The sequence below is a fragment of the Etheostoma spectabile genome, chromosome 12, assembly GCF_008692095.1.
Source record: "Etheostoma spectabile isolate EspeVRDwgs_2016 chromosome 12, UIUC_Espe_1.0, whole genome shotgun sequence".
Taxonomy (NCBI): domain Eukaryota; kingdom Metazoa; phylum Chordata; class Actinopteri; order Perciformes; family Percidae; genus Etheostoma; species Etheostoma spectabile.
The window spans coordinates 21336489-21348661 of NC_045744.1; the positions used below are offsets into that span (position 1 = coordinate 21336489).

Genomic DNA, 12173 nt, shown 5'->3' on the forward strand with positions numbered 1-12173 from the left:
CCTGCTTCTTCTTTGGTGTTCCTGAGCTTGGTCACCTGAATACACCACATCCACACTGTATCTGGTTCTCTTCTTCTTTTTGTGTCTCTGTCGTCTGTTAGTGAAGCAGCAGGATAGCAGTTCCCTTTTGAAGTGATCCACTCCAGCCGGCGCCTTGCAGTCAGGTCAGATATCTGCTGTGAACATGTCAATGTGTTCCCAGTCTTTCCTAAAAAAAAGACTACTTGTGACCTGGAACCTGTTTTCTCATCATTTTCCAACGTTGTGCGTAATTTTAAACGGGTTGTCGCTGATGGAAAATCAAACCTAAAGAAGATTATTCCTGCTCACCGCTCTGTGGTGAAGCAGTTGACAACATTTGGTCACAGCCACATAAATAAAATGGATAGAAAGGCCATTGCACTGTTGGCCGTGGTCATCTCATTGGTACACAACAAAATGGCGATTGTTGTTAGTTGTCATGGTGACAATACGCGTTGTTAAAGCTAGTTTCTGTGTATACGTTACCATGGAAATGGTACACATAAAAATGGCTGCCGCTCTGACCATTCTGCTACGTTAATTTAAACATGAATTTGAATGGAAACGGCCTTTCTGCAGTATATAAGGATCCCACTGGATCTGCGGCCCTGTGTAGATGTTAGCTGTCTTGTAACTATTTCGTGTGTGGGTTCTATGGACATTAAGTTAGGATTATAGTATAAATATGTGAGAAAAAAAGTGTAAAATCCTGCAGATGTAAAGATTTGTAAGAATGTGTATGGAGGTTCAGTAATGCGACATAAAAGCTTTCATTGGCCAGTACAAGCGGCTTCATTTCAGGCTTTATAATCACCAGCTCGTTCATCAGCTGCTGGGCTGCCCGCTGATTAGCAACGTCCAATCATTTTCAAGCAGGTGCACAGCGTGGTCATTCGAATTCTCACTGTCTCTGCAGATAAACTCACGCCAGTGCTGTTGATTTAACTATGATTCAGTGTTTGTGTGTGTTACTGTGGGTTCAAACAGAACGCAAAGGGAATTTTAGAGGCAGTTTGATTCCACATTCAGACAACGGAAAGACGCAATTTGGTGCAAATTAGCCAGGGGCGGCACAAACTGACTCAAAGACGCATCCGCAACAGCTGAAAATATTTAACAGCCACGTAAGCAAAGCCTGCGCCACCTCTGCTTTCATCTGTGATAGATTTTTGGCTCTAATAAGTGTTGAAAGTGGGTAAAAATCCATTAAAAAAAGCTATAGAAAGGACAAGTAGTGCCTGTTGAACTACTCACCACTTCACTACAATAAAATGAACCTATAATAACCTCTTTTTTTCCATATAATTACCGGGGACTGGGATGAACATCATTTTTGGAACATGATGAGAAAACTGGAAAAAAAAAATGGTTTCCCTTCTCACCCCTGTTACTTTATCAGAAGTGATGAATGTATCACAATGATTGCACTAGTCGAGCCGTCAGTCAGGAATTCCCCTGAGGCGTTTTTCCAGAAAAAGTAGAGATGAATCTTCAAAAGAAACAAAAGTGAAAGCTCTTGTCCTTCAGGATGTCAGTTGTTGTAGGGAAGAGGACTGTCAGTTGACTCTGGCTTCATCCTTAGAGATAACTGGCAGACCGCACAAACACACAAACACACAGACACACACAGAGGAAAGAGCAGTAGTTAAGCTGTGAACCAGAACTAAGCAGTACACAGAGAAACAGCTATAATGAACTAAGCAAATGCAGGTCATTTGATTAGTTGTCAACTATTAAATTAATCGCTGACTATTTTGATAATCCATTAATCAATCAGTCATTTGTTTTTGACTAAAAAGTAAAAATTATCTGGTTCCAGCTTCATGAATGTGAATATTTTCCTAGTTCCTTGACTCCTCTGAACTAAGCTGAATATCTTTAAGGTTGTGGACAAAACGAGCCATTTCAGCACGTGGTCTAAGCTTTGGGTAACACTCACCTACATTTTTCACCATTTTATAGACCAAACAACTGATCGATTAGTCAACACTGAAAATAATATTTGGCTGCAGCCCATATATGCATACTAGACAATATGTCAGTATAGTAGCCCGACTCACGTGGTCTGATCTTGATTGGCCAGATGAGGATGGAGCAGAGCGCCAAAGCCGCAACGACTGTGACGCCTCCCGTTACTATGACCATGATGTAATGATAGAACCACACACAGGCCGGACAGCACACCACAGTACTGAGAGAGACAGCACAGTTAGAGCATGTCACAGTCTTTATGTGTGTGTGTGTGTGTGTTGTGTGTGTGTGTGTGTGTGTGTGTGTGTGTGTGTGTGTGTGTGTGTGTGTGTGTGTGTGTGTGTTTTTGTGGTGTGTTGTGTGTGTGTGTGGTGTGTGTGTGTGTGTGTGTGTGTGTGTGTGTGTGTGTTGTGTGTGTGTGTGTGTGTGTGTGTGTGTGTGTGTGTGTGTGTGTGTGTGTGTGTGTGTTACACTAACCGGCAAGGATGCAGAGCCTGAATGACCATCACAGCTAACCCATTAGCCACTTTATCAGTGAAACTCATGGCTCCATACACAAATGCTGCACTTTGCTGCACAGAGACAGAGTGAGAGTGAGATAAAGATAGTGGATGATGATGTGAAAGGACACACAAAGCACACGCACGCATCTTACCGTCTGATCGCCAATGAGCTCCGCGGTCATGGCGAGCGATATGACCAGGATGGTGGCTGACCCGGCCCCCAGCAGCACCGCAGCCCCGTAAACCCGCTGACCCATCTGGCCATCCAACAGCACCCAGTAGGAGAAGGCCATAATCAGCAGCAGGCCCACGAAGTAGGTGAGCTGGACCAATGGGAGGAGAGACACACCGTCAGTGGTGGTACGTTCACTAAGCACATTTACTTAAGGTACATTACTTTTGTACATACTACTTTCTACTGCTACTCCACTACATTCATCGGACAGCTGTAGTTACTGTAACAATTAACATTTGTGCACATAAAACACATGTAGTTTATAAAATACTATGTTTTATTATAAAATGACTACTCCTACAAGTCCAGCTGAAATGATTAGACCAACACAGAACTGTTTAGATCGTTTCCAGTTTCTAAAATGTGAAGATATTCCTGCATTGAGTACTTTTAATATGTTAAGTACATTTTCTTGATGATACTTACACACTTTTACTTAAGTAACAAACCCCCCCCCCCCCCCCCCCCGTCAGAAAAGGAGTGAGTTTTTACTTACACATTTCCCGATGAGTTTAGAGACAGGCTTCATGATGAAGGAGGACAGGAAGCCACTCAGGTACATCACTAATGGGATGGTTGCAATGAAGTTCTGTTGGAGGGAGAGAAAGAATGAAATGAACAAACAACTGAGGACAGACTGTAGCTGAGATAAAGACCTGCACTCGCTCTGTGGTCACCATGAACTGATCCCACTTACATGCAGTATGTAAAAAAGAAGCATTGTGGTTACCTTGGGCAGCCCCAGAGTGTTGATGAGATACATTGAGATGTATGTCTGAGACAGATTGACGATTAACCTGGTACACATGTAAAGTAAGGCCACCTACAGAGAGACAGCAAAACAGATCTATCAGATCTACATATAACAAAAGACAACGAGTGGCAACTGTCAAGCTCCAGCGGTTGAAATAAGAAATGCTGATTACACAAAAAGCTTTTTCCGTCCCAATCTGCCAGTCCAAACACAATGTTGTGTGTTTACCAAATTTTTTCCTCCCCGATCCCGATATCTGAACATGTGTATACCACTCTCTTGCTATTATTGTTGTACAGCCTGGCTTAGGTTAAACTCTGTGTAAAACATGAAGATACACAGAGAATGAGAAAACTTTTATTTATGATCTACTTTGGTAGTCAGTTATAACGGATGAAGAACATAAATAAACTACTTTGATGTTGATTTTTTTTGCTGGGCTAAATGACGTGGTATCAGATCGTTACCGTTACCAGCATTTTAGGCAGTATCGAAGGTTTTTCTGATACTGGTATCGGAACAACTGTAATACTAAGATTTTCACATCTGGTCACATCGTACAATCTTCCCACCTGGTAAAAAGAAGGCTGCTTCAGCCAACATTTCCACTGCAGAAGATACATGGAAGTCCTCGGGCGAGGAAGCAGGGGCCTCCGCTCCCCCTCTTCCTCTTCCTCCTCCCCTATACTCCTCCTCCCCTCCTCTCCCCCGGCCTCCCCCCCTGTTTCACGCCTCCTCTCTGTGATACCCAGGTGGAAGAGGAGGGAGAAGAGAGCGCCGATGGCCAGCACAATCAACGCCAGATTCTGCAATCAAAACACAAAAAACCGCACATGTCAAGGTTTATTAGAAACTAAGAAAACAGAAACAACACATGAGGACAAAATTACCTTTGAGGGTGTTTGAAGCAATATAAAAAACAGGGTGCCGTTTAACATTAATTTTTGTCGACAGTTTTAATTTTATTTTCAGTTTCCAGAGTGGGTTTCTTTGTTTCAGTTTAGTTTGTATTGTTTGGAAATGTTTCATTTTTATCCGTTTCAGTTTCGGTTTGAGTATTTTCTTAAATGGGGTATTTGTCAAGGGCAAGATCTCTCTCTCTCTCTTTGTGTGTGTGTGTGTGTGGTGTGTGGTTGTTGTGTGTGTGTGTTGTGTGTGTGTGGTGGTGTGTGTGTGTGTGTGTGTGTGTGTGTGTGTGTGTGTGTTGTGTGTGGTGTGTGTGTGTGTGTGTTGTGTGTGTGTGTGTGTGTGTGTGTGTGGTGTGGTGTGTGTGTGTGTGCTACCTGTTTGCCAAAACAAACATTATTCTCTGCTACATGTAGATGATTTATTAGTACGACTCAGTTGCAGACTCTGTCTTAATCAAATTAAAACTAGAAGTAGATAAAAAAAAAAAAGCATAGTAAGTTGAGGGTTGGGTCTATATGGGTGCTGCCAGCAACTAAAGTGTTTATAAGAAGTGGACGCATCAACAACGAACACAAGTGCAATGTTATGCCATTACGTGAACCAAAATTGTACTGTGCCGCCTGATTTGCATAAACAGCCTCAGCTGCGCCTCTCCTCTCATCTCAGGACAAGCGTGTTGTTTCACAGCCAGTGAACTACAAAATAGACTTAAATACAAAATACACAGCTGGTGACGTGTCACATGACAGCTGATTAAAACATTTTATTCTCACCCTGAAGACGGGGATATCTGCTGGTCCAAGCCCATCACTGAGCGGGTCGTTGTGCTCTCCGGCCTGGAAGTGGAACAGCAGGTAAGCCACTGCATACACTGTGATGTTGGCTATCACTGTGAACGCATACCTGCACACACACACCACACACCACACACACATACCACACATAACACACACACGGAGAAAAAGCGTATTCAGGATCTGTAGAGGCTGTGTGTACTGTTGGGTGCAATCTAGTAGGGCTGCTCTGAAAACTATTTTTGTGCGCTTCAAAGCTTCAGTACTGATCAATTTCACAATTTCAATGTCAATTTCAACTTGAAGGCAACTCCATTTCACAGAGAAAGAAAAGAGACGTACCTGTATGCAGTGAGTTCTACTTTATCGTGCTCACAGGTGACCAGCTCCGGAATGAGAGACAGATGGGAGATCTGGGTGGCGGCCCAGCCGAACTGAAAGACGACGATGAACGGGATGAAGTAGGTCAAACTGGCCCACTGAGGGGTGAGGGGGTCACAGCCCACACACTGGTTGAAGATGAAGGCAAAGGATATCACCACGCTCAGTGTACCTGGAGCACACACACACGAAAATAAGGTATTTTATTTTATGGCTAGAGCTGGTATATCCATTGCATATATGCCAAGGTGTACTATCATGCTTCTCTGTCTAGTTTTTCAATGCAGCAATGTCCATCTGTTATAGTATCCTTGTTATGAAGCGCTGTCTGTTCTTGTCAATGTGCTTGTGCAACACAATGATACTTCCACCTTAAGTCATTCCAATGTGACCTTTACAGTTGACCTCAGGGTCACTTTGTATCCCTCTTTGAGAGTGTTTTAAAACACGATCTGACCTGACCGCAATCAAATATATGCTCATGGTTCAGTATGGGAGCATAGTTCAAACAGCACAGCCAATGAAAACGTTCCACAAATACCTATTATAAGAGCATACTGACAGAAACAAGGACACGCTTCACGACTGGACAACAGAGCTGCTTTCTTCCAGATTTATCTGTACCGGGTACTAGCATGATAGCCTCTTTCCGGCCAAGTAGTTACAGGACCGTAGTTATAGGAACAGTCAACTAACTACTCTGCCCCAAAAACATTTTTTTCCATTTGCGTTCACACTGGCCAAGTGGCCGGAGGAACTGACCTTTTGTTATTATAACACAGCCATCCCTCCACCACTATGCGGAAAAGGGAAAAGACCCTGCCCTACCCTTCCTCAGGAGATGAAAGAGTTACAGGAACTGTGGCCCGAGGAACTTAATAATCTCCAAATTGGTCCAGACGGAACACGAGAAAAAAAAGGATCATAGGACATATTATTTTCTAGGAACGGCAAAAAAATCCCTCCGGTCTTAAAGCGGCTAATGTAAAACATTCACTGAGTACTGTGGAGTCAAAATTCTCTGAATTCACACTTTTCTGCTGAAGAGTAAATCATTTCTAAATCTTGTAAGGCAGTAAAGTGACACCATAGTGTCTGTCTGTCTGTCTGTCTGTCTGACTGACTGACTGACTGACTGACTGACTGACTGACTGACTTACCGACTAAATGCCATGTCTTCCTCTTGCCGTAGTTGCCACAGCCAGGGGTTCGGTCAGACTCGTAGCCAATGAGAGGCGTACAGATACCATCGGCTATCTGGCCGACCAACAGCAACACACCTACACCACAGGTACACATTCAAGATTCAGTAATACACAGTAATAATAAATGTGTTGCAACAGACAGAGAAGAAAGATGCATGACAAGGGTAGACATTCACTTTATGAATTCCATATAAATATCTGCAAAGTACACAACAATAATTCAAAAACACCACACCAGTGTAAACTGAATGGTATCACCATAGTTTAGGGCTGCAACTAACTATTTATTTCATTGTTGATTAATCTGATGTTTATTTTCTCCATTAATCGATTAGTTCTTTAGTTTACCGTCATAGATGAGTAGAGAAACTAGAGAATATTCTCATTTAAAAAGATGGAATCAGAAAGTTCCTCAAACCAATTAATCGATTATTTACATATATTTATTAGTTGACAAACAATATATTGATCTTTGCAGCAACACAGTTTAATCTAATGAGTATAATATCAATATTCCCCCTGGTGAAGTATCGATGAAAAATTGCGTTAGGCTTCACAAATATATATTACAGGCTTATTGTATAGGACTGCATGCAGTGTCAATGTCAATGCACATCACATATCGTGTATATATACGAGATGTGTATAACATGAGAGAAGGACAGACAGAGAGAGAGAGACAGACAGAAGGACAGACAGACTACCTGCATTCGTGTTGTGGAATCCCAGTACCGAGTGGTAGAACACCAGCAGGTATGTGAACCACATGGAGGCACACAGGTCGTTCAGAAAGTGTCCCACCGCATAGCTGAGCTTCTTGAGGACTGGCAGAGACATCTCTGGGTCCGACATTATGGCTCGTGGGAGAATATAACACTTCAAACGAAAACCTAAGCACGCGCCTTCATCAGGTACACCGTGCAAGGTTAAAAAAATAAGTCCAATAAACCAACTTTTTAGACTCCGGGGACGGTCAAACAGAGCTGAATGACGAAAAACTAATGTTCGGTTCCCCTTTTCCACGCGTCGCTTGCTTTACATTTACTTCTCATCATGTTAGTCAGTTCAGCAAAATGCCCTCCAAGATATTCCCTTTCATCTCGGTGTGAGTTGCCATGTGATCAGGTGACAGTGGAGAGCTGTGTGTCAAAGCCAGGAGCATCAGGGGAGAAACGAAAACCGAAACAGACCCACACCAGACACCAAAACGCCGCATTTCTCTCTAACATCACATATTAACACCTAACCAACGTCCGCTGATTTATAAAAAAAAAAAAAAAAAAAGATTTCGCGTATGCGAGATGTTGTATCTCAGCTTAACTTAAGTAACGTTACGTTGCTGTAAAAGAAAAACCCAACTAAAATTCAATTGAAAATGACCAAAATTAGAGAGAAACCTTTCGAGTTCCTGTTCTTGCGGCGGCGTGTAACGTTCACGTTGAATCCAGAAAACACCGAGACGTACCACCGGTCACCTTCAGCTATCTGGTAACAGCTAACATATGTAACTGGCTTTAAAAATGCAAACACATGTAAACAAAAACGCAGACCTGCAATGATGACGTAAGCATAAAAAGCTAGAGGCCAATAGGAAACGCTTCTAGCTCCTCTCAGCCAATAGCAAAAGCCCGCGGGTTCAACTTCCTCACGTGACGGAGGAGTGACCGTCAAAGATCGTGTATGTAACAGAGCAAAACAAGTTGACATCCCCAAATCACTTTTCGCCGTTGCAGAGATATTACATGAAGGTATCACGTGACGTCTATAAATTCAATTTTCAATTCAATTTTATTTTTAGTATCAAATCATAACAAGATTTATCTCGAGACACTTTACATATAGAGTAGGTCTAGACCACACTCTATAATTTATAAAGTCCCAACAATCACTTAAAATTAGCAAGCCCGGTGCAACAGTGCAACATTTGGCCACTCTAAGAAGATATTAGAAAAAAGCATGTGCTGTGTTATCATTTTACATATATGACATTACTCAAATCATTGTCAAAATTCATTTTTCAAACGGAACAGAGCAGAATTTAGCGCCCACACACAGTTTCAGTTCCCTTGTCTCAGTTGGACAGCCAGCGTCTTGCGAAGGGAAACATGAGTAATGTTCGCAGGAAGAGTAAAGTTATCAGCAGCCTGCCTCACAAGTCACAGCTGAGATATGTTGGCAGGTTGTTTTTTCAGCACTGGAAATAAGTTTAAAGTATCTTTAAATAAGGGGAATATACATGACTGACTGACAACAAGCATCAGGGCTGGGCTGCTTTCTTCCAGATTGACCTTTAACCCCGCACGTTTGGGCTGCAGGGTACTAGCACAATGTGGATCATTCACTGAGTCCTATGATGTTCAAAAGTTACATACATGTGAGTTTGTAATATGTATCAATAGTTTGGACAATAACTGTGTGTGTCTGTCTGTCTGTCTGTCTGTCTGTCTGTCTGTCTGTCTGTGTGACTTACCAACTTAATGCATGTCTCCTCTTGCCGTAGTTATCACAGCCAGGGATTCGGTCTGACTCGTAGCAAAAAAAGATAAAATACAAGTGTACAAAATACAAATACAAGAAAATACAATTGAAACTGCGTAACCTGGGCATCCCTTGTGGCCTGCGTTGTTGTCTTCCATGCTCGTTCATCACTCCTCTAAATTGGTGTGTAACATTATTTTTTCCTGCCAGAAAAAACAAAGATTATAGAAAGAAACTCTTTCCTTCTCTTTTTCCCTCTTTGAATTGGTTTCCCACTGATATGAATATTATTATTATTATATATATATGATCATTTTCAAGGATTCAAGGTGTTTATTTGCCATTAAAATAACAAATTATGCAATGAAATACTTGTATCCCGCTCTCCCCAACAGGGCAACAATAATAATAATAGAAAAGAAACTATCCCAAAAAAATACAAATAAAACAACCTATGATCATATAAGTACCAGTTAACCAAAGTCCAGTGGCAGCTATGAAGCTATGTAGAGTGCAAAGTGACAGTGTGATAAAAATAACAATATAGGCAAAGTCAGGGTAGCTATATACAGTGTAAAGTGGCAGATGTGCATGAGGTGATGGATGGAGGGGAAGGGGGGGGGGTTACATGTTGAGTTGCCTGACGGCACGTGGGAAGAAGCTCTCCCTGAATCTATTGGTCTTCTGGCCGATGGCAGCTTGCTGACCCGTACATGGCATGGGTGACTGGGATCAGTGTGGAGATCCTGCAGGGACGGCAGGTTAGTCCCCATGATGCACTCTGCTGTTTTAATCACCCTCTGTAGTGCCTTGCGTTCGGGGGCGGTACAGCTGCCGTACCAGACAGGGACCTATCCGGTCAGGATAGTCTCAATAGTGCATCTGTAGAAGTTGGAGAGTGTCCCTGGGTCCATGCCAAATCTCCTTAGCCATTGGAGGAAGAAGAGCCGGTTCCTGGCCTCATTTACCACAGTGTTGGAGTGGAGAGACCAGGTCAGGTCCTCGCTGATGTTGACCCCGAGGAACTTTAGGTTACTGACTCTCTGGACTGCAGACCCGTTGATGAGAATGGGGGCCGCTGCTTCCTGTAGTTCACAATCATCTCCTCTGTCTTGTTGACGTTGAGTTGGAGGTCGTTATCCTGGCACCACAGAGACGGTGATCACATCTCGTCTGTCCGTTTGTGATGGAGTTGGAGGTGAGAGCTGCCACACGATCGGGGGTAAAGAGAGAGTACTTTTTGCAACGTTTGTCCATGTGGACCAAAGCAGAACGTGAGATTACCAGGACTAGATTTAAGACACCTTACAAAACTTTGAAGCTCTACCTCTGGAGATAAGGCCGGCATCACCAATCTTCCACATCTCATCATGAAGGTATTTTTCATACTTACATGTATAATATGCAGAATTTTGTGCCATTGGCAAAACATGGTCTTTGGAACACATAGCCTACTACAGCGAAAACTAGCACAGAAGCGGATTTGAGTACTTTGCCAGGTGTTTGTGTGTCTGCAGACCCGTTCTGTCACCAAGCAAGATGCAGTCACTAAAGTTTTCAGGTGTGTGTAGTTGAGAACAAAATGAAGGCCGAGTCCGGCAATGTGGCACCTTCCCTCTGAGATGTTTGTGTGTTATTTTGTGATTTATATTGTAGCCGCCGTGAAACAATCAGAAAATACTTTTTAATTCCATTGATTCACTCTTTTGTTCAGCACTCCCTCTTTAGAGCTCACTCAACAACCACTGGTCTCTCTCTCTCTCTCTCTCTCTCTCTCTCTCTCTCTCTCTGAACCCTGTGGCTTACAGTAGGCCAGAGACCTTGAACAGGGGGGCCCAGGGGTCCTCAGAGTTACTGCAGGGGGCCACCAAATTGTTAATTTTCTGAAAGTTTTTTCAAAAATGAAAATGAGTCTAACATATTAAAAAAATACAAATCAGCCTATTTGTTAAAACAAAAAAACAAAACAAACATTGATGATAGGCTAACTGGCCTGACGGTAGCCACCCACAGATACATTTAATCCCAAGGATTCACTGTGCCACATGTGTGTTTAACGTTGAAACATGATTAAAAAAGTGATGCCAACAATTATTTAATAGCTCTTTCTGTCCACTGAGAAGGTTTGGTATAAAGGCTTTAGGCCGCCCACACGTTCTAGTAGGCCCAGTTTAATATGCAACTTAATTTCATACAATACAATAAATGTAGTGGGGGTCCCTGATCAGTCACTCTTTCAGTTAAGGGGTCCTTGGCTCAAAAAACCTTGAAGACCGCTGCATTAGGCAATACCTATTACATATTATACTTTAGCAAAACCTTTTTTTACATTTGCAAATCTTATAAAGCATATAATATATTTTTTTGTATTTACGCTCCATAAGAGAACACATTTACTAGTAGTCTGCTTATTTGCAGCTCGTGTTGATTTCAGCCTCAGTAGCTGCAGGGTGTGGCCCAGTCGGCTGGCCCATGATAAAACATATTCACGGACAACCGCTGGCTGTATTGTTATGTTTTGTTTGATGATGATTATATATGAGGATGTGCCATCATCAGATCAAAATCTTCATTTGTCCAAAAACTTTGGTTTACCAAACACCTGCGAAACTATGACAGCAACAACTATTAACATGCTAAAGTGAGATGGTAGACATACACATTATCTGCATGACGTCAGCATGTTAACATTCTTAGAAGCAAAACAGTCCTCAACCCCTGAAAAAGATATTGTTCACGATTCCCTTAAATAAAGATCAGTTTTTATTTTGTTTGGTTGTTTTTTTTAATGGAGTTATCTGACTTTCCATCCTCCAACCCAGAGAGAAAGAGAAAAAAAAAAAAAATCGAAAAATTAAAAATACAAGATATTAAAAAAAAAACTAAAAACATTTTTGAGGAACACACCAAGCTACAAAACAC

At 42.2% G+C, this 12173-nt stretch overlaps 1 protein-coding gene across 1 annotated transcript; it reads right to left on the minus strand.

Annotated features, from left to right (window-relative positions):
- Positions 1-1320: 1320 nt before the first annotated feature.
- Positions 1321-8329, minus strand: LOC116699623 (major facilitator superfamily domain-containing protein 12). Its single transcript, XM_032532283.1, has 11 exons — positions 7478-8329; positions 6729-6848; positions 5530-5740; positions 5167-5296; positions 4057-4290; positions 3461-3553; positions 3227-3319; positions 2648-2818; positions 2470-2564; positions 2082-2212; positions 1321-1609 (listed from the first exon to the last, which is right to left on the minus strand). The coding sequence occupies exons 1-11, from the start codon at positions 7623-7625 to the stop codon at positions 1578-1580; spliced, it is 1458 nt and encodes a 485-aa protein (XP_032388174.1). The 5' UTR covers positions 7626-8329; the 3' UTR covers positions 1321-1577.
- Between the last annotated feature and the right edge of the window lie 3844 nt (positions 8330-12173).

Excerpts from the sequence above, each read along its gene's own strand:
- LOC116699623 (XM_032532283.1), bottom strand. The coding sequence starts at position 7,625 with ATGTCGGACCCAGAGATGTCTCTGCCAGTCCTCAAGAAGCTCAGCTAT. Across the intron at positions 5,741-6,728 it reads GAAGACATGGCATTTAGTCG|GTACACTGAGCGTGGTGATA; the intron begins GTAAGTCAGTCA and ends TGTGTGCTCCAG. Across the intron at positions 4,291-5,166 it reads CAGATATCCCCGTCTTCAGG|AATCTGGCGTTGATTGTGCT; the intron begins GTGAGAATAAAA and ends TTTTGATTGCAG.